This window comes from Aythya fuligula, chromosome 12 (genome assembly GCF_009819795.1).
Source record: "Aythya fuligula isolate bAytFul2 chromosome 12, bAytFul2.pri, whole genome shotgun sequence".
Classification (NCBI taxonomy): domain Eukaryota; kingdom Metazoa; phylum Chordata; class Aves; order Anseriformes; family Anatidae; genus Aythya; species Aythya fuligula.
In genome coordinates, this window is record NC_045570.1 from 11163972 (window position 1) to 11188335 (window position 24364).

The following is a 24364-nucleotide window of genomic DNA, read 5'->3' on the forward strand; positions in this document are numbered from 1 at the left end:
GCAGACTTCCAAAGCACTGCTTTCTGTGTCACTCTTCTCAGAAAATTTAAATTAACAAGTTCAGTTTAACTTTTGTCTATACAAAAGTTGCTTTGTCAGAAGGCTGAGGCCCTCCTTCTCTGAGCCAGACCTTTCCCCAAGGAGCTGCAGGTAACTCCTGTTCAGACGGGCTCGGCAGTAGACACTGCAGTAGCACAGCTCCAACTAAACAGCTAATGCAAACCATCTCTCCCATCACATTGGTTTGCAGTGTCTTTCCAACAGGCTTTCAGCTCTGCCTGCCTGGGAGCAGGGGGGAATTAGTCCTGCTTCTATGTTTACAAATAAAAGCTATGATGTCTGAAAATTTTGCTAAAATATTCAACTGTTTTCCACAAACAAATTTTTTACCTAAAACTATACAGCTTTTTTCCTGAGAAAGTCTGCTTTAATGATGCAGCACCTCTTCTCCTACCCAATGCTAATACTTCCTCACCTCACAATTCTTAGGAGTGCTGTGGTGATTAATGAATGTCTTTGAACTGGAAAGTGCTACCTGAGTGCTAATTATTATCTGCACATACACATAGCTCTGCTGCTTTCAAGGGCAGAGCATTCACATACCATTGTAATGGGAAGCCTTAGAAAAACACATATTGATACCTAGGAGTTTTATCCACTGCAGAAATGTATAAAGGAAGAATAAATTAAAAGTTAGATGTTTCAATTCATTATGGCACATCTTGGTGAACCGCTCTCCATCTGTTTTGTGAGTTCAGGGCAGCTGAAAATGGAGTTTTGATTGGAAGCTGCTTGCAACCTTATCTTCTTGCACTCCCAGTAATACTAATCAGAATTATAAAAACATCTTATTGCCCACTGCAAGGAGCATAGTTAAAGTATGTGACTACAAATCCAAAGTAGAAATTGAAGGCTATGGATTTGCAAAAATTGTGCCTCCCGGACGATGGGGCTCTGTGTGCGCCAGTCCTGAGCTGCCACGTGCCGCATGCCTCTGCCTCATATGCCTGAGGAACCATTGCCTGAAGAAACTGTTAGCTGATGCTCCACTAAGATTTCTCATCACTTTTTTTCTTTTAATCTAATCCATCTTTTAAATGATGCAGTTTAACTACAAACTATATTTTCAAATGTTTCTTAATGAGGATACTTCATTCACATGTATTAGTCGGTGCCAACTGTTTTCAGAGTTTCTCTGCTCCTGCAGCTCACGGCCCAGCCTGGCAGGGCTTGGGAAGCACACACTCAGCATCTATAAAACAGTAGTTCCCATTCAGCAGGTTTGCTCTCCTAGGACACATTAATTAAAGTCAACTGATGGAAAAAATAATTACAGGAGAATAGAGATGGGAAAAGCCTAGTCCCATAATTTAAAGATCTCTGAAGTTTGTGTTTTGTTGAGAGGTATTAATTTTGTTGAGGGGAAGGAGGCTCTCTTTCATCTTCCTTCCTGGACTCCCTCTACATTCAGTCCTTGCAAAGATTTGTGACCAGGGAATAACAGTAGTCTTGCTTTGGAGTTATGTAATCACATGTGGCCTTTTCTTCTGTCAATATATGCTTTCATCTAGCCTTCATTACTGCTGCATTGTGAGGTGTCCCTGAGACACTGCAGTGTCTAACCTAAAAGACTATGTGATGCTCAGCACAGATGTCCTATAGGATACGGAATAATGTAAACATTATAACTGTTAAAAACGGCTACTCTAGCATTTCTCGCACTAATTAAAAACTGGCTAGGGACCTTCTTTCTTGATGCTGCCTTTACTTCAAACAAAAACATTTCAACAAACCAAAAAGGGAAAATGGTTTAGCATTTTAAGCTAATAATAATTGTTTGAGAAACCCATATTTGCTCAAGGGTATAATTCATTCAAAAAACGACCTTAAAACTCAGCATTAAGCAAATACAAAAACCTTGTTATTTGGGAATGGATTTTTTAAGCTGCTCTCTCTCAAATTATGGTCATGCATTTCTTGCCAGCTCTCCCTCACCAGCTGCCTGGGCATTCCCAGCAGAGAAGGGCAGCACTGCCGACTCCAGCTCAGGGCTGGGAGACCCTTCAATTCTTACTCCATCACAGCCTTCCTGTATAATCTCAGGCAAGAAATTTACCTCATTTCTTTCCTGTGAAACTGGGGTAGTAGCATTCTCCTCCCCATGGGTATGCAGAGAGCATAAGTAGGTTAGAAAATGGGAAATATTTATGTTAGGGAACTAAATATCATTCTTAGAATGGTCTGACTGTACAGTATTACAAAATGATGGTCTGATTTTGGTGTTGTACCAGCCTTGCCACAGATGGATGTGGTCCTAAATACTCATTTAGTCCAACTACTGGCTATTTAGTGTGAACACATTCTGTAGTAAACTCAGTGCAAAGTTGTTCATGTTCCCTAATTGCTTGCTTACAGCAACAGTGGTTGGAACTGTAACACGACTGCTCTGAAGCCTAATCCTCCTTCCCTAATCTGGCTCCACTGGGGCTTTAGAGTTAGTACTCGATCCTGAAAACATACATATATATAAAATGTATGTGCAAAAAAAAAAAAAACAAACATCCATCCATAGACATGCACACAACACATAGATGGAATTGCACAAGGACCCATACAGATTCAGCTTTGCTTAACATAATTTCGTTTTGGTTTTACTTTTAAAAGGATGAGAAAGGTTTAAGGGAAAAAATAATAAAAATACTCAGTTAATGTCTGCCATAATTTTTAACAGACTGTAAAGCTGCACTTGCCTATGTATAAAAATAACTTAGTGCTTAGCCTTCATTTAAGATACATGCATCCACCAATGTTCCTGGCCTGGAGCTTACCTCTGGCTGCTTTACACACAGAATAAATATAGTTGCCACTAAATAACCTTATCAGTCAGAGTCACAGAAATTACTTCATTGGGACTGCACAAATGGTGTCCTTCTTTGGTGCATTTTAAAAATTTAGAAAATCAATACCCTGCAGAGAATTGAAAACCAGCCATGGAAACCATGAAAAGCAAACAAGTTGCCTCTAACACTAAATATTCCAGGAATATAAAGAAATCTTTAAAGACTTTTCCTGGAATAATTACTTTGAATCATCATCTTTCATCCTCTCTGCAAACTAATATAACACTGTCTCTGTATCCAAGACCTCTTTTGTAAATAAAGACCACTTTCATAAACCTTCTCACCAGCTCACATTTTCAATTAGAAATACAAGAAAAGTGAAGTGATGGCCACTGCTGTGATCTGTTGGTGGTTTCCAGCCTGGGTTCTTGTGTTGAATAATTTGCTGATAAGAAATCTGACTATGTTTATCAGGAACAAGTTCCAATGCCTGTGCTCTAATGGACCTTCCTATATGTTACCAAAAAATGCAGGCGCAGCAAACTTGTGTGGAAAAGCATTTCTTTTAATTATTAAAGCCATGTGGCACTGCTAATGGTTTTTCTCTATGGTTCCCGTTCCTTCATTTATTCACTTCTTACTGTCTTACCAGAATGGACATTGGTTCCAGTGGGACTATTTGTGTGCTTAAAGTGAAATATTTGCCTTAGGACTGTGCTCAGTCAGGGGTTTAGAATCACATACACGGTGCCCATCTGGGACTAGCACTGCTGCTGTTTCTCTGGGATGGCACGTAACTGCAAGTGTAAAAGCCAGCAGTGAGAATTGCAGCACTGAGCCCAGAAACCTGCTCAGAGCTCCCTAAGGAGGAGAGGCAGCAGCTCCAGTGTCCAGTGCTACTGCAGACAGCCAGCTTGCTCCCTGCGCTCTGCTTGCTAATGCTTTGTGCAAGCCAGTGAAAGGTGGCCCAAGCACTGTGACCAGCATTTCCCTTAGAAAACAACACTCCCACAGAGCTTTTTCAACAGGCTGCGTAGTGATGTATGTGAGGTGCACCACTCTAGTTCGGCTATTTTCCTTAAGGCTGAAGCAGGTTCATCACTCTCCCCATGTTTGACATGCAAGGAGCTGCTCGTGTGGTCTTTTTCCCCATATTATCTCACTTTATAGTTTTCATATCATCAGTGGAAAATAAAAAGTGACACGTGATTCACTCGAAGCAAGAGAACAATTACGAGGATTTCCTTTTAAATTACAGCCATGGCATGACCATTTTTCCCAAGTTACACTTTTTTAATGATATTCTACATCACATTTTCAACATGTTAAAACGGTGACATATAGTTAAAGACAAACCAATGGGGCAGAAACTGACTGGATGACTGCAATTAACTTTACCAAGGAAATACTAGAGAAATCAGTTACTTGGTCTAAACAAGGACTTAAATCAACTAATATACCTCAAACAAATAAATGTTGCATGTGTTAAGTTTTAGGGGTTTGTGTTTTACCTTTTGTAGGCAATATTATGCCAGACTTCAGATGAGAGGATGAAACTATGACTGAAGAGCGCCCTGGAGACTGCATGCAGTTCTTTTCCTGGGTCAAAACTGGATTGATCTGAGAACAATAATTATGAGGCTGACATGTATGTTCTCCTTCATCTTGCTGTTTGGAGCAGCTGGGCTCATTGTCTTCATTCACCTGCAGGATCCAGAAGAAATAGTTCATCAGCAGACACCAGGTTAGCATTCCTATTTCTGTCTGATTCACTAGCTCTTTCACGTTCAACATTTTATACTTATGTCCTTAACACATTTTACATATTTCACAGAGGTTGCCTGAACACAGGTATGTATTCTTTTTTTTTAAACAAAAGCTATTTTGAGATTAATTAACATTTTGGTTTTGTTGTGGTGGTATAAAAAAAAAAAAAAAAGTTTGTAAATAAAACGGTTCCAAGAAACAACTGACTGATTATGCGGGAATTGTTGCCAAGGTGTATTGGGTCCAGCTGGATGGAGTTAATTGTCTGCTAAAGTTGAGACCCACTTCTGCTGCCAGTTATACCACTGTAAATCTGGAAATGAGAAATTCTGCCCGAAGTTCAACTCCTACAAATACATGCCTCTGAATCCACCTTCCCTTGTATATAATATTCAGTGTCATAGAGATGCAAAATAAAAGATGCATAAAATAAGTAACACAAGAAACTTAAAATACTTGCGGATGTATTTCTTTAATGTGCATAACTTTCATTAAACATCTCATAGTTTTATTCATAAGCACGCCATCTTCTCAGGTTACTAACTTTAAACAGCAAAAAGAGCACATTACTGTGAGAGCTGGAAAGCTGGACTGAAACAGTGGTTTCCTTTTAACAAGGGGCATGCAAGAAGTGTGAAAATGCACAAGACATCTCTTGATTTACTTACAGTCGCTTTCTCTTTGACTAAGGCTGTAATGAAGGCTGGTTTAGAGCCTAGACAAATGTCAGTGCAGTTACTTCAGTTCATAATAATACCCTTATGCTCAGAGGTTTGGTCATTGTGTTTGCTCATATATGCACTGAAATTCTCCTTTGACTAAATGCGTACTTTATAAAAAGTCTATTTATCTGATGTCTTCATTGCACAGTCAATGTGACTGTGTATATTTTAAAGATAAAATATTAGTAACATCTTTAAAGGAGCTGAACCCTAACACAGAGAACTCTTAAATGGTTACATTAAGTGCTAATTAAGTGCTAATTTTTGTGTCCTGGTTTGTTAATTCCTTATTTCCATGTCACTGAACAATCTATACTTTAATATTTTCATTATTTAGTCCAACTGCACACCGATCTTGAAAGCAGGCACTCAGCTGAAACTGTAGATGTAGTGAATCATCAGCGTGCCATGGAAAACAGAGAACTAAACAGTTACTTCGGTGCTTTTTTAATTTGTTTTTGTATATTTAGAAGCAAAAGAGCTTACAGATTAAAACTGACAGTACTGGCCACATTCAAGCCTGTGCATATTCATTTGGAATCAATACTGCTATGAAGTCTGTACAGTAACACAAAAATAAAGAAAAAATCAGAAATTATACCTCCTAAATTTACCATACAAGTTCACTGGTGCATCTGTGATAGCACAAAATGCATGTGAGAGAGAAATCACTGAGGCACCTCTACTGTTGAGCCGTGGCCCTGGACCTCTACTGTCCTGGGCTTGCCTTCCCATCTAGTAAGTGTGGTTTGGTTTTATGCTGAGAACAAACCCACCTTTAAATTGTTGTTAGCCACATACTCGATATGCTGTGGTTGTGCCCTAACAAGCAGGATTTAGATCCGAAGGAATCAAACCATCAGCAGATCACCTTCAGTGACTGCAGGGGCCCAACTCCGAAGGATTGTTTCCCCTTTTCCTCATTTAAAAGGTTATTACCTTAAAGCCCATGTTAGCCTGCTGGGCTGGAAAGCCCTGGTAGAGGCAGGTGATGCTTCAATTGCCCCAGCTGGATTTGTGTGTGATGGTGGGTCAAATCCCTTTTTTAAGACGCAGTAGCACTCCTGATCAGACAGTCCCTAGGGCTTAAATCATGTTTCTGCACAAAAGCTATTCTGTTCCGAGAACAGGCTTCACTGCTTTTCCTAAAGACTTTTATCCTGTTCCCTTTCTCTCCCATCATCTCCTTTTTGGTTGCTTTTAACTTCTTGCAATCTCTGAAGTTTCCCTTCCCTTGGTCACCTAATTCTCCTCCCCCAACACTTCCAACATCCTTGTGTCTGAGCATACAGCAAGACAGAAAGCACAAGAGCCAAGCAGAATGGTAATTTCTGAGCTCGGGGTACATCCTCTTCCTCAGCAGGGTCACTAGCTTGGGTTTCTTCCCTCTGCCCAGCCACCAGCTTGCATTAAAGGTGGGAAAAGTTTTTATCTTGGGACTCCTGTCCATCTTAGAGTCACCTGCAATTGCCAGTGGATTGGGAGTGAGGGGAAAGACAAGTGGGCAGCAAATACAGGCAGGACTTTGGTGGATCATTAAATGTGTATCTTTATATTGAAAAAAATAAATCTTTGCTCCTGAAGGAGAAGGAATTTCTAGTGGTACCTCAAAAACAGTGCAATCTCTATCTTTTTATTACTGGTCCCCTCATCTTGACCTGTATTACCTCTGTCCTCTCACTCAGAAACCTCTTGAAAAGACTGCTTTACAGTGAGGTGATATTTGAGAAGGATCTAACTGGTGAATGGGACAGCCAAGCACATTTACATAAAAGCAACTTCGAAGCGAGGCCCTCCCCTTGTCCCTCCCTGCTGCACTCCCATGAAGGAAACTCACCCCATGATGTGTTCTGCTGCTGGGGGCAGGGTTCTGCACAGCTAAAAAATGAACATCCCAACAATGCTGTTACTGCCAAAGGTGTGTAATCAATTGCTTGATTCTCACATTCAATTACAATTTATGTTAATAGGAAGCAGACTGTACCCTGGAGTAAAAGGTGCTCAATACAATTACTCTTATTTCTGTTTGGCTGATTTTCATGTGTGTTAAGTGCTTTCAGCTCCCAGTGGACTCAGAAACTCCTCACCTCCACTGCTTCTGAAAATGATGCCAGTTATCGCTAGAAGATATTAGGCAGCTTAAAGGGCACGGGAAAAAATAGCCATTCATTTCATTAAAAAGAGAGTAGACATATTTCATTGCCAGACAGCCTCCTGTGAAAATCTGTCAGTCACAAGAGGCATTTTTGGTGTGCCGAAAAGGATGCTTCCTTTCCGCTCTGCAGTGCTTCTCCTCAGAGGGGTCTGTTTCTAATGGAGATTGGATATTGCTATAATTTGCTTGTCTGATTGCTCCCTCAATAGAATTGAACAAATGCATGTGTCATTAAGCTACTTAGGACAACAGATTCTGCATGGCAGAGTTTTATTGGATTAGCCTTTGGTTTTGCATTTCCCATGTAGTTTCTATGTAGCAAAGTGCATTTGCAGGCACTGGAATCTCATCAGGAAAGCTGTAGAAAAGTCGATAATGCTTATTTTCCACTGCAAAGCACCATAGGAGAGTTTTGCATTGTCCAAAAGGGCATTTTTCACCGTTAGTACATTCAGTCATCTTTAATTTAAGATGGTACAACTTATGAAACAAGATTAATAAAAATACTTTGGTACTTTAGTTTTATCTGTCTGTTCTGGAAATTGCCCTTGATTGTTTTAGTCCAAGCAAGCATGATGGTGAGACCTTGATGTACTACTTAAACCAGTATAAAATCCACAGTTATAAAACTTTAAGTAATGCTTACATTACTTTCACTGAGCAAAGTACTCCTGACAGTAGCTGTTTGTGTTGATTTGTTACTATTCATTTATTCTTTCCCTGTGCTTCACATTGCTACCTAATTGTGATGCTGTACTGAGAAAGCAATATCAAAGTAATTTTCCACAACATTAGTTACAATTTTCTTCTGATCTTTCGAGTGAAACAATCCCATCCTGTTGGCTTCTGTGAGCATATAAACCTTGATTACATTTATCTGTTGGAAACCACTGCTTACAAAGTATATATGCCCTGGATAGTGGGTGTAGAGCCTTTCTTGCTGATTGACAAGCATTCTGTCTGTACAGTTTTATTTATATAATGCACATCACTCTGAGCAGATATATTTATGACAGACAACCATTTAGGGTGGGCAAAACAGATTTCCCAAGCCAATACATTAAATGCAGCGGATATTCCTGGGGTCATTAAAGAGACAATAACTTCACTTACAACAGACATTTTCTGGGCTTCTATGGAGGGTGCTATTACCATGGAGAATGCAGGATAAAGCAGGGGAGTGGGTTGAGAAGCAGTACGAATGAGAGACAGTCAAACATCATACAGAAATGCAATGTTCTCCTAACAATTTTCCCTGTGTATTTATATAAACTTAGTTCTTAACAGAGATGGTAAAAATAATGTCTGGGATAAGTCGAATACTTGGTGCACAAGCAAACTTTAATACATACATCCCCGTTCTAATGCTAGTAATCCCTGCATAGACGTATCTCCTATTTGTGGTAGGATATTAAAGATACCAAAACTTTACAGTAACTAAAGTCACTTTAAAGTAACTAAAGGTGCAGCCACTCCACTGCTGTGTTTGTCCTGGAACCGTTTCCAGCCTGGGGCTTGTACAGAGCCCCGTGGTTTAACAAGAGCCTTCTTTGGCATAGTGGCCTGCTCTTTCTCTCTTGGGACTTACAGTGGAAGAGTTGACAGGACTAAACGAGCACCTTCATAGCCTTGGTCAAGGTCAGTGCAGTGTATGAGATCACCAACACCATGGAAAACTTGGGTTTGTGATGAGCTGCATTTGGTGTGGTACGAGAGATAGTACTTTGGACAGTGTCTGTAAGCAAAAGAAGAGCCAGAGGATGCTCAGCCCACCCAAACACCTCCATGGTGGGTTTCAAAAACACCTACAGAAACTTCTGAGCTGCAGAAGCACTAGTCCTTGGGCTGGAGACAGGACTGTTTGCAGCAATACCAAGTGGCCACATATAATCATGAATACCAGAACCACTGCTTCCCATCTGCACCAGGTATATAGTACCTCCCTCTGTACTTAAGACCATGTAGTCTTAAGGGATATTCTAAGAGAAATATTTTAAAGAAGGGATATTCTAAATATATATATATATATTTCTAATAGAAGATGTAGCCAAATAAAATACGGGAGGAGCATTAATATTTCTGTACACCTATATTTATGTAGCAAATTACTGTCTATATAATGAATATGTCTATGGGGAACAATTACTGTGTTTTTTTGTTGTTGTTGTCGTTTAGCCATATGGTTACTGAATTCAAAAACCTCTAAGTTTTCCATTAAAACTTTTAAGGTGAATAAATGTGGACGTACAGTCCTGTGGGAGCTGGTAAAAGGTGAAAAATACATCTTAAAGGATGCATGTTGTAAGAGCTCCAACAGGGTGAAAACCGAGAGTAGAATGGAAATGCCTTTATACTCTGACAGTATCAGCATTTGAAAGTCAAGTAGGAATATAACCAAGCCTGAAACTCATCTGACTGAGATTCTGCAGCAATTGCTCTTTCCCTCCCTCATGTACCAATTCCTAACATAATGCTGTCGACTTCTTTATTTTCTGCTTTACTAAGGATGTGTTGGGATGGAGGGGGAGGAAGGAGAGACGACAGCCAGAAGGGCTGGCACACAAATGCTGTAGCAAACCTGATGGCACAGGGGAGCCACAGTGCACAAGTCTTACTGTATCTCGCCTTAGAGCAAATATCAATATTATAGGTGTAATGAAATTTTCTCTTTCTTATTTACTTATTCAGAGCACACATGCCTTGCTACTCACAAATTACAGGCCTATGCACATCTCCATGTTAGCGGTACATTTCCATAATACTTTTCTAGTGCACAACGTAATGCTTGTTTGTTGTACTGGAAACTTTTCTACAAATACAATTGAAAATGAACTGGTGTCAATACATAATTTCAGAAGTAATTTTCCTTCAATTTACAACTTACTTCTCTTTATAAACTGGAAGCCATTTCCTCTGCTTCTCAACTAATAGCACCAGTAGAAATCATGAAGAAAAGAATCTGGTACAGGAGGCAAGTGAGCTCTGCAATGCACTTTTCAAGCAGAAGCACCACTCTGCTACTTGTGTAAGGCTAGTTTTCACTGACTCAGGGGCAGATGAACCTCTGCAGTCCCATCCTCTGAGCCTTCCTTAGCTCAACTCCCCTCAACAAAGAATTTGCCTGTGAGCAGACCAGTTCCCAATGGTCTGCAGTCATCAGGAGTAAAAGAAAAAGATTCATCTCCGTGTCTGCAGAGGGAAGGCACTTAAGAGGGAAATGTGGCCTTATGAAACTGATATTGCCTTTTCTGTTGCTTGAAATGGTTGTGTTTTAGACAGACTGTGAACCTCGTTATTTAGAAAATTGGGAAGAAATGCTGGCAATGGCTTCATCAATCTACTACTACAGAGGAATCAAATGCTGTCCAGATGGTTACAAGGGATACCTTGTACCATGCTGCCAGTGGAGAACTGTTCAAGAGAAATGGAGTTTATTGCTGAAAACAATCACGTATTGCCTGCTTACCACACATAATGTACAGAGATCATCTCCTACACCACTTTTCCTTGCTTTCCTATCTATGCCATCTCCTTGGATGTCTTATGAAAAACAGAGCATTTTTTGTGACTTGGTATTGAACACATTGCCTTTTTTTTTTTTTTTCAGTTTATGTTAACATATTTTAACAGCTGAACATTTCTATCCAGAAGTCCACTAAAGCAAATACAGCTCTTCAGCTGTAATATCACAGGTCGGCATTTGCAGGACCAGGATTTCCTGTCAGCCATCAGCCAGTGCTTCACCAGGCTGAGCACTTGTGTTCCTGTGCAAAGCTTCTGCTGCTCATTCCTGTCCTACCCCACTGCTCAGACACTGGGCTTTATTCTGTTAAATCAGGCAAGTCACCTGCTAAATGCCTCCATTCCCTGTTATAAAGGGGATCTCTGCAGGGGACTCAGTGTACCTTAAGGGCTGCAGGATCCTACAACAAAAATGCAAGACCAAAGCTTATCGACTGTGAGATTATCCCCCAAACCAGTGCAAAACTGGCAGCAGTTATAATCCCACTGCAGTAGTGCACACACATCAGATGCCTGAACTCAGATCCACTGCCCATTTATTTGATGGCATAAAGTCCCTGTCACCTAATCCCAAATGTATTTATCAGCATAAAACCAGAGTGATGTGGTGCTAAATCAGACTCATAACATAGTGCAGTTTCCACTTCCACAAATTTCCCTATCCTCTCTTTTTCTGTAAGCATTTATTCTCAGATACTGACTGGTTAAAAAAAAGGTTTGATATTTCTTTTAAAGCCTACTTTTAAAAACTGTCAGAGGTTGACACTTCTTTGTTGTGTCTGGCAAAATAAAAAGTGACCTGCCATCTCAGAGCTGCAATCGTTTATGGTGCTTGGCAACATATCACAGGCAAAACTCTGCAGCACTGGGATATGTCAGAGGACTCTAAGAATGGCAGCTTTATGAAAGTACATTCCTAGGGAGCAAGGCTGTACGCTTCTGCGATTCCCCTAGAAATTTGCAGGGGCATTACAGAAATGTGCACAAGTTGATCAACAGACTTTCATGTCACCTCAAAATGTTTATTGGGTATGAGACTATATGAGATTTTTCATGGAAAATGTGTCAATACTAGAAAGCTTCCTTCCATATGTCAGCTATCAGTCAGTTTGCTTGACTTTCAAAACCTGATACCACTTTGAGGAGATTAGGTAAGTTTAAAATACTTTCTGGATTTTCTAAATTTTATGCCATTTTAAAATGTTTTATAATGGATGTTTCCATTTCTCAAAGTCATTAATGTTCCTCTAAAAGCTTAAACAAAACCTCCTCTCTCCAGCAATATCATCCTTTTTCATTTAGTAAACATTAATTTTCCTTTCACAATTCTAGTGGAGCTTGAAATTAAAAGTGGCTTTTTTCTCTATTATGGCTTTCTTTGCCTATCAGCATCAAAACTGTCAGTTACCTATTACTTTAGCACCAGTCAAGTGAGCATAAAAAGCCAAATAATTGATCTTGTATAGGTCCTACACAAGAACAACTTCTTGTAGACATCATTATCATGTTCTCTGAATTAATAATCTACTTACTTCTGAAAGGAAGTGATTGGTTTTGGATCTGTCAGCACTTCACATATCAAAGGTGATTAAATGATTGTATCTAATTCTGTATAGGCCCTGTCATACGTGATGCTAGCTCATAGCATCAATGCAGAAAAGCACTTCAGTATCAACCAAGTGGCTCGCCTGTTCAGTCTCCTCAGATGTCTGAAGTGCCTTGCTGTCCGAGAGTCGGATATTCTGCATCTTGTAGAATTAAGTCCCATCTTTGCCCCTTTTCACTCTTAGCCACTTCAGAAGAACTGTGTGGTGATTAAGTGGAAAAATGCTCCAGCCAGGCCCTTACTCTGTTGCCACTTCTGCACATTAAGGCAATTCAGACGTGCTCTTTTCCTCTTTTTTTCAGATTCACTATCCACTGGCTTTTCATACCTACAGAAATCGAGACCTTTCGGGCTTCTGTTCCTGCTTTTTAGTTGAAAACCACACATTTTATCATAAAACTCTTTGTAGGGACTGGATATCTGATATTTTGCTCTTTGTGGCACAATAGCCAAGAGATCAGTGTTTACAGACTTTGGGTATTCATATACTATGAAAGCAAAAGATTCTGTCCTATTGGGCATGCCTGCGTGTACACAAGGAGCAGTGCACAGGCTGGAGGAACATGAACAGACATCAGGTTCCCTAAGGGAGCAGTGGGAACTGAACAGCCTCATGAGGAAAAAAAAAAACAACAGAAGTTGTGAATGAGATCACTCTAATGCCCTGCTCCTTTTATATTCTAATTCTTTACTTTTCTCTTTCCACTTAGCATCATGATATGCCAATATAAAGCCCAGTGCTAGGCTTTATATAACGATGGCACAAATATTGCTGGGGACAAAGGTATATTTAGCTTTAGAATTATTTTAGGATTAAATTCACAGGAATCTTTGGATGTCTTGTACCTGCTGTAGTCAGTAGCTGACTTGCAGTCCCACTTACATGGAAGCAGAGCAGACACACATACTTATTCTTGTGGCCAGAAGAACAGACCCTACAATCCCAAGCAGAGGAAACTAGTAGCTTGCAAAGTGGCTGGTGAGGGGGTAGAAGGGGCTCCTTTATTCATGCTGCAGGTAGTGCACAAGGAACAAGATCATACATACTGTTTTCCATCTTTTCTGTCTTGACTTGTTTGACTTGACTTTATTTGTTAATAAAGTTCTGCAGAGCTTAATGCCCATAAGTCAAACCACAGGAGAAATTATAGACAGCAATCACCGACACTCTGTGTGAACTGAATGCAACTTTAATTGGGTCCTACTAATTGTGCATGCAGCTGCTAGGAAAAACATGATGATGCTTATCTCATACAAGAAAACAAATTCATCTCACTGCTCAGCTGTAAACAAATGAAAAGGTGTATATTCAAATAGTCACAAAAGTAAATGTATATACTTGCACGTAGATACCGTGACTTTTGTACAGCGCTTATCAGAGCAAAGCAGTTCTGTGCTTATTTTGACTTTTTTTTTTTTCTTCTGTTATTGTTTTAAACTTGCCCTGAATACTCTGGTCAGTGGGAACCTGAGCAGGGATGGGATTCACATGCCCTGAACAAACTTGGGTACCTCAGCCACTAAGTTCATTTAACATGGGCATAGACAAATACTATGAACAGCTAAGATTAATATTGAAAACCAATCAACAGATTTTCTTATAAGCTGCTAAACTGAAATCTGCCCCTCCATTCATTTAGCTCAAGAGATGTTATTACCTTCGAAACAGGAGGCATCCTTAAGTCACCACCTAATTAAAATTCCAATTATTCTGCATCTATGAGCTGCTCATTCTCAAGCTATTGAAGGGAATTAAATTCCTTGAGAATGTACAAAGTCAGGAATTGTTTAACACATATATATTGATGATGTGATCAGTGCTGCATGTTAAACCAGCCATGGCACTACCTGCTTCATTGGCCTATTTCACCAATATCTGCACTTTAGTAAATACCTCAGAATGTTTCTTGGGATGATTTACATTTTGTAGGACGAAAATAAAATGAACAGACCTTAGCAAGCCATTATAACAGCCTTCTACTCTTAGCAAAGAAGAGCACATAAAATGGAGAGAACCAAAAAATAAAATGTGCACAGAACACACTGGTAGGGAAGGGGGTCTGAGAAAGAAAAGCTGAGATAACTGCCTCTACTGTTCTTTATATTTGCAATTATTTAATGAAGAGTACTTTGAGTTTGTTTGGTTTGTTTGTTTTTTGAGAAAAACATCCAGAAAAAGGAGTTCTGCTTGATTAACACCTCAAAAAAGGGAAAAAAAATAAAAATACATGCTTAATTAAATTAGAACATAGCAAAAAATTACTGCAGTTTTATAATTAATGTTAATATACAATGGGTTCAGAATCAGTGTGTCTGAAGTTCCCAGGGGTACTAAAATGGAGACAGAGAAAGTGGTAAGGAAAAAGAATATTTGCTACAGTAAATTTACAGTAGATAACAAACTTATTTCTTAAAGTTTTAAAAGCACTAAATATTCCTCATGTACAATAATGATTTTATTATAGCTCCATATACAAATCTGTAAGAACCAACACCTTCCTACTGTCTACGCATTTGCCAACCATATTTTTCCCTTGATTGTTTCCAGAGATCAAATTATATAGTCAGTATATTCTGATTGTTCTCTGCCTTTTCCTCTAAAGGCACTGGCTTCATTTCTTAATTGAGACCCAGTGGAGATAAGTTCACCACAACATAATTTAATGAACTATAGAAGAGTTACCTTTAACTGCATGAAATATCAAGCTGCATGACAGAGAAAGAATATCTCCTAGGTGATGTTTCAGTAGACAATAATTAACTAAGACTTCTTCTAAAATAATACCACCCACATACGCGCAGCCTTTCCCCCCCCCCCAGAAACTGGACAACACATAAAGCAAGCTAATAAGCCAAGGGCAGTTCCTGAAAGGAGCTCAGTGGCACATTTGCCTTCCTCCATGAAATCACAGATTAGAAATCAGAGACCTACAGCACTGAAGAGTGAATTTTACTCTTTTCCCCCTTCAACTTCAAAGGCTGAATTGAACTTGATTTACCCTTCACATTAGTCTTGGCTGTGCCATCACCACCGTCTGCTCCAAGCGTGCAGAAGATTCTCCATTTCACTCTGAATGATACCAAGCAGATCAGCAGAGGTGCTCTCACCACACAAAGCTGCCATCTCAGCACCTCCGAGCCAAAGCCTGGCCTGTTTACTTCAGGGATTTGAGGAGAAACCGCTGCAGCACTGGCTTCACTGTATATTTTTGCTTATTTACTTAAACTTTGGGGGTTGGGATACAACCCTGACTTTTAAATGTCTCACACAATACAGCCTCGAACAAGACCGAGCAGGCTGCAGTCTCCCTCTCGGGGACATGGCAGACTGCACGCTGCCATCCTTCACCTCTCCTCATCCAAAATGGCCGCCTCCAGCCCTGCAGCTGCCTTACACAGTGGATGCCTTAGAGGCATCCCACTATCTCTTGGTCTTTGTATATTTTTGTTGCAATTTAATGTTAATTAGATTTCTAATTCCTCAAATTAGGGAGTGTGAGTCAAACTCTGGCTCCTGCTGAGTTCAGTGGGGTACGTGTCTTTATATGCATTTTTAGCATTCAGACCGCTTTGATCGCAGCCCTCCATGCCACCACAAACAGATAGTAACGATTATAATGAAAGATGTTTCACAAAGAACTGCTGATGCAGCATTTCAAGAATTCTGAATATGTTAATCTTCTTGGTATCCAGAGCTTCTGTCCTTTTCCCACTGACGTCGTAAAAACATCCAAGTGAAGGGCAGATACATGTAGTTAATATTCCAAGAGAAACCTTATTTACTATGAGGACCTCTCTAATTACTACGACAAACCATCTTCTCACAGTTATTTAGAGCAATTGGAAGCAAGCATGGTGATGCTGGTCTTGATAGTAGCAAAATATTTAACATCTGCCTCAGTGGAGAAGGTGCCCAGAGTTAGAGGCTTACCTTGGGAAAATGAAATCTGAAGCACACATTACATTACATCAGTTGCATATAACGATCCCATTTTCTTAGCCTAGTAGCATGAACATGTCTCTTTATTTCTTTTATCTAACAAGCTGAAATGTTCTTTGGAAGTAAATTCACAAGGATCTCGTGAATGAATATCTGTATTTGGTTTGCTGTGCCCATCTTCTTCACAGTCACTGCTCAGCTACAGAATATGCAGAGGAAATGGGAATGCAGCAGTGGGGGGCCTAGAGGGCTTGTTCAGACACAGAAGGCCACAGTCCACAAGTCATTTCTCTGACAGCATTCCTCTATCATAAGGAGGAGAAAATTGTTATTGACTAATAAATACAGGTTTCGCAGCCAAAGCAAACTCACTGCTAAACAGGCAGAAGATAGGAAGGCCCACTGGCTCCTGCTAGGGCTGCTGCCACAGACAAAAATCGGAGTCCTGCAGACAGATGAATAGCAGGGGCAGAAAGCAGTTGAGCTCCAGTTGTGGAAACAACATCTAGCACAGCTAATTACCACTCTATCACCACAGTGTTTTACAGCAGCCAGCACGCTCTATGTGGTGAGGTGAGGGCAGACACAGGCTCAGAGGCTGCACTTCACGGCTGGGAGCTGCTGGGGGTGGCCAGGGCAGGCAGACAACGCCCCTGCAAAGTACATGGGAAGAGTTGTACGCTACGTTTTCAAGTTTTGTTCTCTCTCCATGCTATTTAAACTTACAGAGCTAAAATATCCCCTTTCCCTTACCAGCAGGCCTAGGTAGTGCCTAATGAGCTCACTGAAGATACCGGATTGATTTAGCTGGTTCGTTTTCTCTGCCACAGGTTTAATAATTGCACAATTCTCTGCGCAAAATTGGATCCTAAAGACGATAGGGTTATTTTCCCCTCAGTGTAGAAGCAGTAATAAAGCAGACTGGAAGTCTCTCTGTCCTCACAGTGGGCACCGTGGTGTCAGTGTCAAATGCAAGCTGACGAGGCAGCTGATACCAGCAGGGCTCCCAGAGGTGGGGAAGGCAATGCACGATGTTTCTTTAAATCAAATCTATCTTGTAAGTTATTTATACTAAGGGGGAAAAAAGTTTTCTAGTTTTAATTCTATACATTTCCTGAACTTAATACATTTCATTTTTTTGTTTGTTTTCAAATGGATGCTCAAAGCCTACGAAAGCATCTGGGAGTTGGCCCGTTACCCAGATAGGCCGTGTTATGACTGCAGCACGTCAATGCCAAATAGCTCTTGTCACTGTTTCATCCCAACAGATCACAGTTTAAAACAAATACTACTCAAGCTCATTGACCTTAGGGTTGCTTTCCAACCCATGTCCCAGGGCAGTGCCCCCCACTCATGCTGGGCCCACCCTGGCAAGGGTTTCTCGCAGGCCTCAGGTCCTGCGTGCTTGGTCTTGCCACTGTGAGCACAGTGCCTTCAGGCTCAAGGGATACTTCTGACATAGTAAAAATGAGCCCGTGGAGATCTAGGTTAAGGAAAGCCCTGGAAAGATGTCAGGTAGCTCCACAACTCCCCTTTCATGATAGCCCAGGAGCTGCATGCAGCCCAAACATGGCAAGGCCCACCCGCGTTCTGGAAAGTTTCGTGAGTGAGCTCAGTTAGGGGATTTGCCTGCCCTGCTGTGGATTCCCTTCTTCATATGTTATAGACAGTTTGCTGGTAAGATTATGCAAATAGAAAAGAAAAAAAAAAAAAAAGAGTTTTAAGTGACTATTAGAGAATGTTTCCTGAAGTATGTTTACTGTCCTTAAATAAAACTGTAAATGAAAAAAATAATTGAAAAATAATTAAATATTCTAAAGAAATTTGAATAGTCGCATAATCTCTTCACTGGAAAATTCATGATTAAAAGTAAATTAGTCAATGGATATTCCATCAGCTCTATTGAATATGTACTACAGCAAAGAAAAACATAAATAAAATATGTACAAAAGTTTACAGTAATCTCTGTCTCACAGGTTCATAAATCTCTTTTTTAAAAATTTGCTTTTCTGTTATTTACCTTTCCATTCTTTTAAGTGAGCAGTATCCACAGTGCACATCCCAAAACAAAATGAAATGTTATGGATTCAACAAAATGATCCACACCAAAAGATAAGTAATATTGCTGCTGGAAGGAAAAGTTGTATTTATTTTTTAGTTTAGCTACCAATTCAAAACGTTGACATAGCCTACTCAGGTGGCATGTCAAAGGAAACCTCATATTTACAAAGCACACCATCACTCTCTTTTAACATGGCGTTGAATATAACTTGCTCTCTTGCTGCATAGAGCCCTCTTCTCTGCTTCCCATGAACCAAGTGAAACAACTGGGTATTTTGAAGACCTACCTGATACAAAGTGAGGGATATAAAAAATAGGGTTTATTTTTAGTTAGAGAATAGTATGAAGGTAAAGATATAGTCCCTTCCTCAAGCATTCTAGTTCTAAAGAAAATAATTACTGCCAAAGAAAGAAAGCCTGCTTTTCATAAAACATGTACAGCAAAAAGACCGCCTCCAAGTCCAGCGACCATCAGCTGTTATGTAGGAGCACCGACCACCCACTGCACCATGCCTGAGCAAGCACCTGCCCACAGGAGGCTAGTTTCAAAAGCCAGAAGCAATAAACACTCATATACAAGCATATGCAAATTTATAAATAAAAACTAATACATACAAAAACACATATACAAGAAGTAATGAATTCCAAAATGCAACTTCACAGTGTTTATCCAAAGCTTTATAGAGAAGTTAATAGTTTTTTAAGTACCACACAAATTTATTGAACTGTAAAGAATATTGACATAATATGCTAATGAAATCTGCATTTAATAAGATATATATCCATTCAAATTCTCTGTACCTTTCTGTCAGCAGAGCATATTGCAAAAATGAACCATTGAGGCCGCAGTTTAATCTGATATAAATTCAAATGATCCATATTAACAAGACAATTAAGTAACTGTCTGAAACTGAAGAAAAAATTATCAGAAGTTCACCAGATAAAAACTGGTTTTGAATAATGTGAAAGTGTGATTATACAGTATGCAAACTGAGAGTTGTTTCTGTGATTAGAATAATATGGGTAGTAAATTAGATATCAATTTTAAAACACGGTAATTATGAAGAAAGCCTACCTCAGGTGCTTCAAAAAAGAAAGCAAAACTACAAATTACATGCTGTTTGCATTGGCCTATTCAAAATTAAAGGAGAATGCATTACAAGGAAATTAGCACTTGGAAAGGTTATTTGATGGCAGTAAAATTGAAAATTACAACAGATGTTTTTTTGCTGGACATGGCAAACAAAATGATGCACCATATATGTTATTCAGAGGCATGACAGATACTGTTACCCACAACAAAACCTTACCATGCAGTTGGTACAGATCTCAGGGAATTTAACTTCCCATTTAAAATTCAATGATTGTAGCTAATAATATTGTATACCTAGTTTGATGATGCAATCTAGGGATTTTTCCCCAACGAAATGTTATTCTAGAGGCAATCCATAAACAGTCTGGTACAGCTCACTCACAGGTATATTTGTCAACTTTACTTCCACCAAACCAGCCCAGATGCTGGATGCTCAGAGGCACCATGGAGCCAGCCTGTGAGTACAGCTCTGCAATCCCGATGTTTGTGCCCCTCCACAACGCACTTCAGTGCAGCAGCTGTCAATAAGTCAGTATGACCTGTGGACCCTGAAGTCCATGGATTGCTTTTAAGGTAATGAAAAGGTCCAAAAATTGGTAAGAAAAATAAGCTTACTCTTAACAGACCTCAGTATAAAGAGGCCTGTATCTCCACAGAACAGTTTTAGAGGCTCACAGACTGAATGAAGATAGAAACCACTGCTTTAAGGGTATGATTGCCAGAAATGCACCTAAAGCTATGTATTCTGTTTGACTTACAAAACAGAGATGATCTCTCCAAAAGACGAGTGAAGTAAAAAACAGTTTTTCCTGGGTGTGTACTATTAGGGGTGCCCAAACCAGACACAGCTAAAAACTTGTATTATCTCACTGGGCCAGTGCAGGACCCACATCAGTGGTAAATGAATGTGCACTTAATGGACCTTTTTGCAGCCTCACACAGCTTCAAGAAAAAAGAAAAACAAACCCAAAACCACTCAATTTCTTCAGAAGCCACACCATATTTGTTTTATTTATATCTGTGGAACTTTTGAGGACAACTTTTCATATAGCTCATCTCTTCCCCTCCCTATAGTTGTCCTTACTGCTTGTCCATCAGACTGGGAGCAAGCAGAGCCAGATACAGAGATATACTCTGTTAGATACAGTCCAGCTGTTCATGGCAATCACATTTAACCCTTCTTGCAATTTTAAATCTTCTGGATCTCTTTTATTATCATTTATTCAGATTTCTGGAACAACAACAAGGTAAGGATATGCCTGGGGAAATATCTCAGGTTTCAGAATGCCTGGTTTGGTTTAAGCTCAACTTCCCTGAAAAAAAAAGACCCAGGAATAACATCCGCAGCCTCTGCTATCCTTGAGGGCAAACTCACGCTTTAAGCTGCAGTCAGGTCCAGCCGCTATCCTTCTGCCCAGGTGAAAGCACAAGCCCTTTTGGGAGTGACTGTGACTGAACAGGGACAGTACCTAGCACTCCTGCAGGCAGGTGACAGCCTTCCCACTTCAACACCCAAAAGCAGCAGCAGTCCATCATTCTCACCATCTCCGGCCTTTTGGTGCATTGGGCGCCCAGATCTTTCTAGGACCGCTTTAGGTATTTATGTGTATGAATGGCTAATTTCCCCAACAATTATGCTAGCTCTTAATGCATGTGAGGATTCACATATGTAAGTGCTTAGAAAAATAGCCTTAGAAAACCTGATTCAAAGACCATTGAAGTCACCAGGAACATTTTCATTGATTTGCTTTGCACTCTGTCCCAGGTATTTATCAGTTCCTTCAGCCCCTCTTTTTCAATAGAGTCGAACGGCTTACTAAAGAAGATACTCTGTTTTTTTCTTATTACTGGTTTAAATTCATATTCACAATGCAGCACTTCGAATCGGAGGTTTTCCCTAGATGCTTCTGATGCTTATCCTCCTTTGTTAAAGAGAACGCTACTTCACATAACAGAGCTGGTAGCCTCTATTCAAAACCTACGAAGCTGCAAAGAATGATGTTGTCACACAGACTGATCTTTCTCCAATAGCTTTTGCAGCACTTTTGTTATGAAGATGTTAGAGATAACACAGAAGAAAAAAGGAACTGATTTTGAGTCTTGGGATAACAAAATACAAAGAATGACAAAGAATCATACTATTGATACCTGTAATTGAAAGAGCTACAGAGAAAATGTATCCACTGTTTTGGAGAAGAATGGGGGAAAACGAGAGTAATGTGAGCTGCTAAAAAAAAAAAAAAAACATACAGGAAAAAAAAAAAATTGAAGGATTGTTGTTTGTTTTAATTGCTGTAATTTAGATTTAACTGTGATAACTGGAAGGAGCATCAGCCCAGGACAGCACACCTTCAAGGTTCTCAGCCCCCAACTCACAAATGAACCCAGAGAACAATGAAGTACAATAAAAAATTGGAAACAGCATGTATATCTTAGTAACAGAGATTCAGAGCGGTCATCCTAGCTCTGTAAAAGACAAAGAGAAATTATTTTGAAATGCACTGATAGTGAGTGTCTGAAGCAGCATTACACTAGCTAACACTATGGTGCAGTGTGTCTCACACCAAATTCTGTTTACATAGTCAAGGTTTGTATGTGGACTGTGAGGTGCTAAATACCTAGTGAAATTTCTGATACTGAAGAGTAGAAAGCAAGTCACATAAAGAAGAGCTACTTAAGCTGTACAGGGAACAAAGTCCAAGATTTATTAAGAAAACTGCATGTGCCCAAAGATAGCTTATGACATAATGAGAGAGATTCTCCTAATACACAGCACCATCCTTCATGTCCTATGCTCTAACTAAAATAGAGTGCAGGTTGCCCTTAACTCACCTGACTTTGGTTAGATTTCGTATTTCTTGGAGTTAGCCCTTTTTCTATCAGGGAAAAAAAGAAAAAAAGAAAAAAAGAAAAAAACCAACCAAACAAGAAACCCCAAGACAGTATCGACAGTTCTGTTATATAAAAAATGGATTTCCTCATTGCTGAGTAATTGCCACACTCTTTAGCATGCGCCAAGCTGCAATACCCAGAGAAGGGTTGTTTTAGCACGCTGACGGGCTGCTTAATGGCTGAGTGCATTACAGCCTGCAAGCCAGGCTCTCTGGCATTCACTCGTTCCCTGTTTCTCTCTCTTTGGTACACCTAATGAACAAGTTTAAAAGGATCAAACCACTGAGTGGATAATGTACCTGGTGGACTCTCTCAAAGTATCTTTTTCTTGCTTTGTACCTTTGTAAATAAGTTAAAAATGCAGCAGAGAGGAAAATTGCTAGTGACACCTCAGACCTCGCTGGCTTTCCTACAATACCACAAGTTGTAAAAAGCCTCTCTGAACAGCACAGAAAAGTAGGTATTCCAATTAAAAGGGTTGGAGTAATAATTTTGAAGTAGCATATGTCTAACTTATCATTTTTAAGTGAAGTCTCCCAACACATTTCTGTATTTTCTGAAATTTTTGCACAGAGTACCGTAGCTCGCAGAAGCCTTATAATTAAACATCTATCACAGTGAATAGCATGTACAGGAGTTGAGGATTAGGTGATCCTGTAATAGGATTTGCCTGCTAATTGTCACTGAAATGACAACAGCCTCTGTTAATAGGAGTCCAGGAATTGCCATGGTGGCTTAGATCAGCAGCCCGTCTTTCCGGTGAAGTATCCTGTCTTTAGCAATGGGAGGTATGATAAGATTCAGAGGAAACTGCAAGGTAGTCTGCTACAGAATAAAGTACTATCAAAGTAAGGTTTCTCCAACATTCTCATTAGTAAAAGACAGCCTATGCCCTAACACAGGAGCATTCACATTTCTTTAAAAGTTCGTTTCATTTTGGCAAAGCAGCCCAATCTTTTTCATTTCTCTTCATGAAATTCTTCTTCTGTGACTCCTGAACAATCTTGTAACTCAGCAGGCACACTGTGCCTGAGCTGCTCAGGGCATAGCCGTGATGCCTTTCTCTATTCATTTGAATATTTGCAGCATCATGGTCATGCCTAGATGGTTGCTGCATGGTTTGAATTTCAGGGAGAACAAGGACCAGAAATTGGTGGATTCAGACAGAATGGAAACACGCAACATGGTGGTGCAAAAAGTGGGATGCGTAGGGGAGACTTTCCTAAAGCCTGTTGGCTTCTAAACTCTGCAAGCAGTGCAAGAAACCTTGGAATTCACATAACAACAGCAATGGCAGGGGAAACTGCAACTGAATTTAGTGGTAACTCCTACCGACTTTAGGAGAACAATCTCAAATCTTTAGGCAGGGCTGTCAGGAAGGAAGTGAGCTACAGCAGCTTCCCTGGGCATACCATAGCAAGGGATCCAGAAAGAGCAAAGAAGCACTTCTGCTGGGCCAGCATGGTCCCGCCCCATCACCCTATTCATAAAACGTGCAAGGAAAGGGGGTACTGAGGAGGGAGAAGGATGGAGGTGGGTGATGTGAGAAGAGAGGCTATCTGAACACTTGTCTGATCAGGGCTTAAAACAGCATCTGCTCACGGTGTAGTTTGCAGATCGGTCACTTGTAAGATGCCATCATTTAATGATTTGCGATCCTTGTTTCTTTATACTCAGGAATAAAACCAATCATTCAGAAAACTTACACCATGACTTTTGCATTGTTGTTTCTGTTGCAAGAATAAGACAAAAACAAGCTCTGAAAG

At 40.0% G+C, this 24364-nt stretch overlaps 1 protein-coding gene across 4 annotated transcripts in view; it reads left to right on the forward strand.

Moving 5' to 3' along the window:
• Window positions 1–24364, forward strand: part of CHST8 (carbohydrate sulfotransferase 8) — a 175782-nt gene that overhangs the window by 39484 nt on the left and 111934 nt on the right. For 3 of the 4 annotated variants that reach the window (XM_032195446.1, XM_032195447.1, XM_032195445.1), the window contains exons 2-3: window positions 4361–4584; window positions 7015–7247. In XM_032195446.1, coding sequence (XP_032051337.1) covers window positions 4487–4584; window positions 7015–7247 — 331 coding nt within the window. In that variant the 5' untranslated portion in view covers window positions 4361–4486. The remainder of the gene's footprint in view (window positions 1–4360; window positions 4585–7014; window positions 7248–24364) is intronic. The other variant, XM_032195448.1, reaches the window with a different exon arrangement.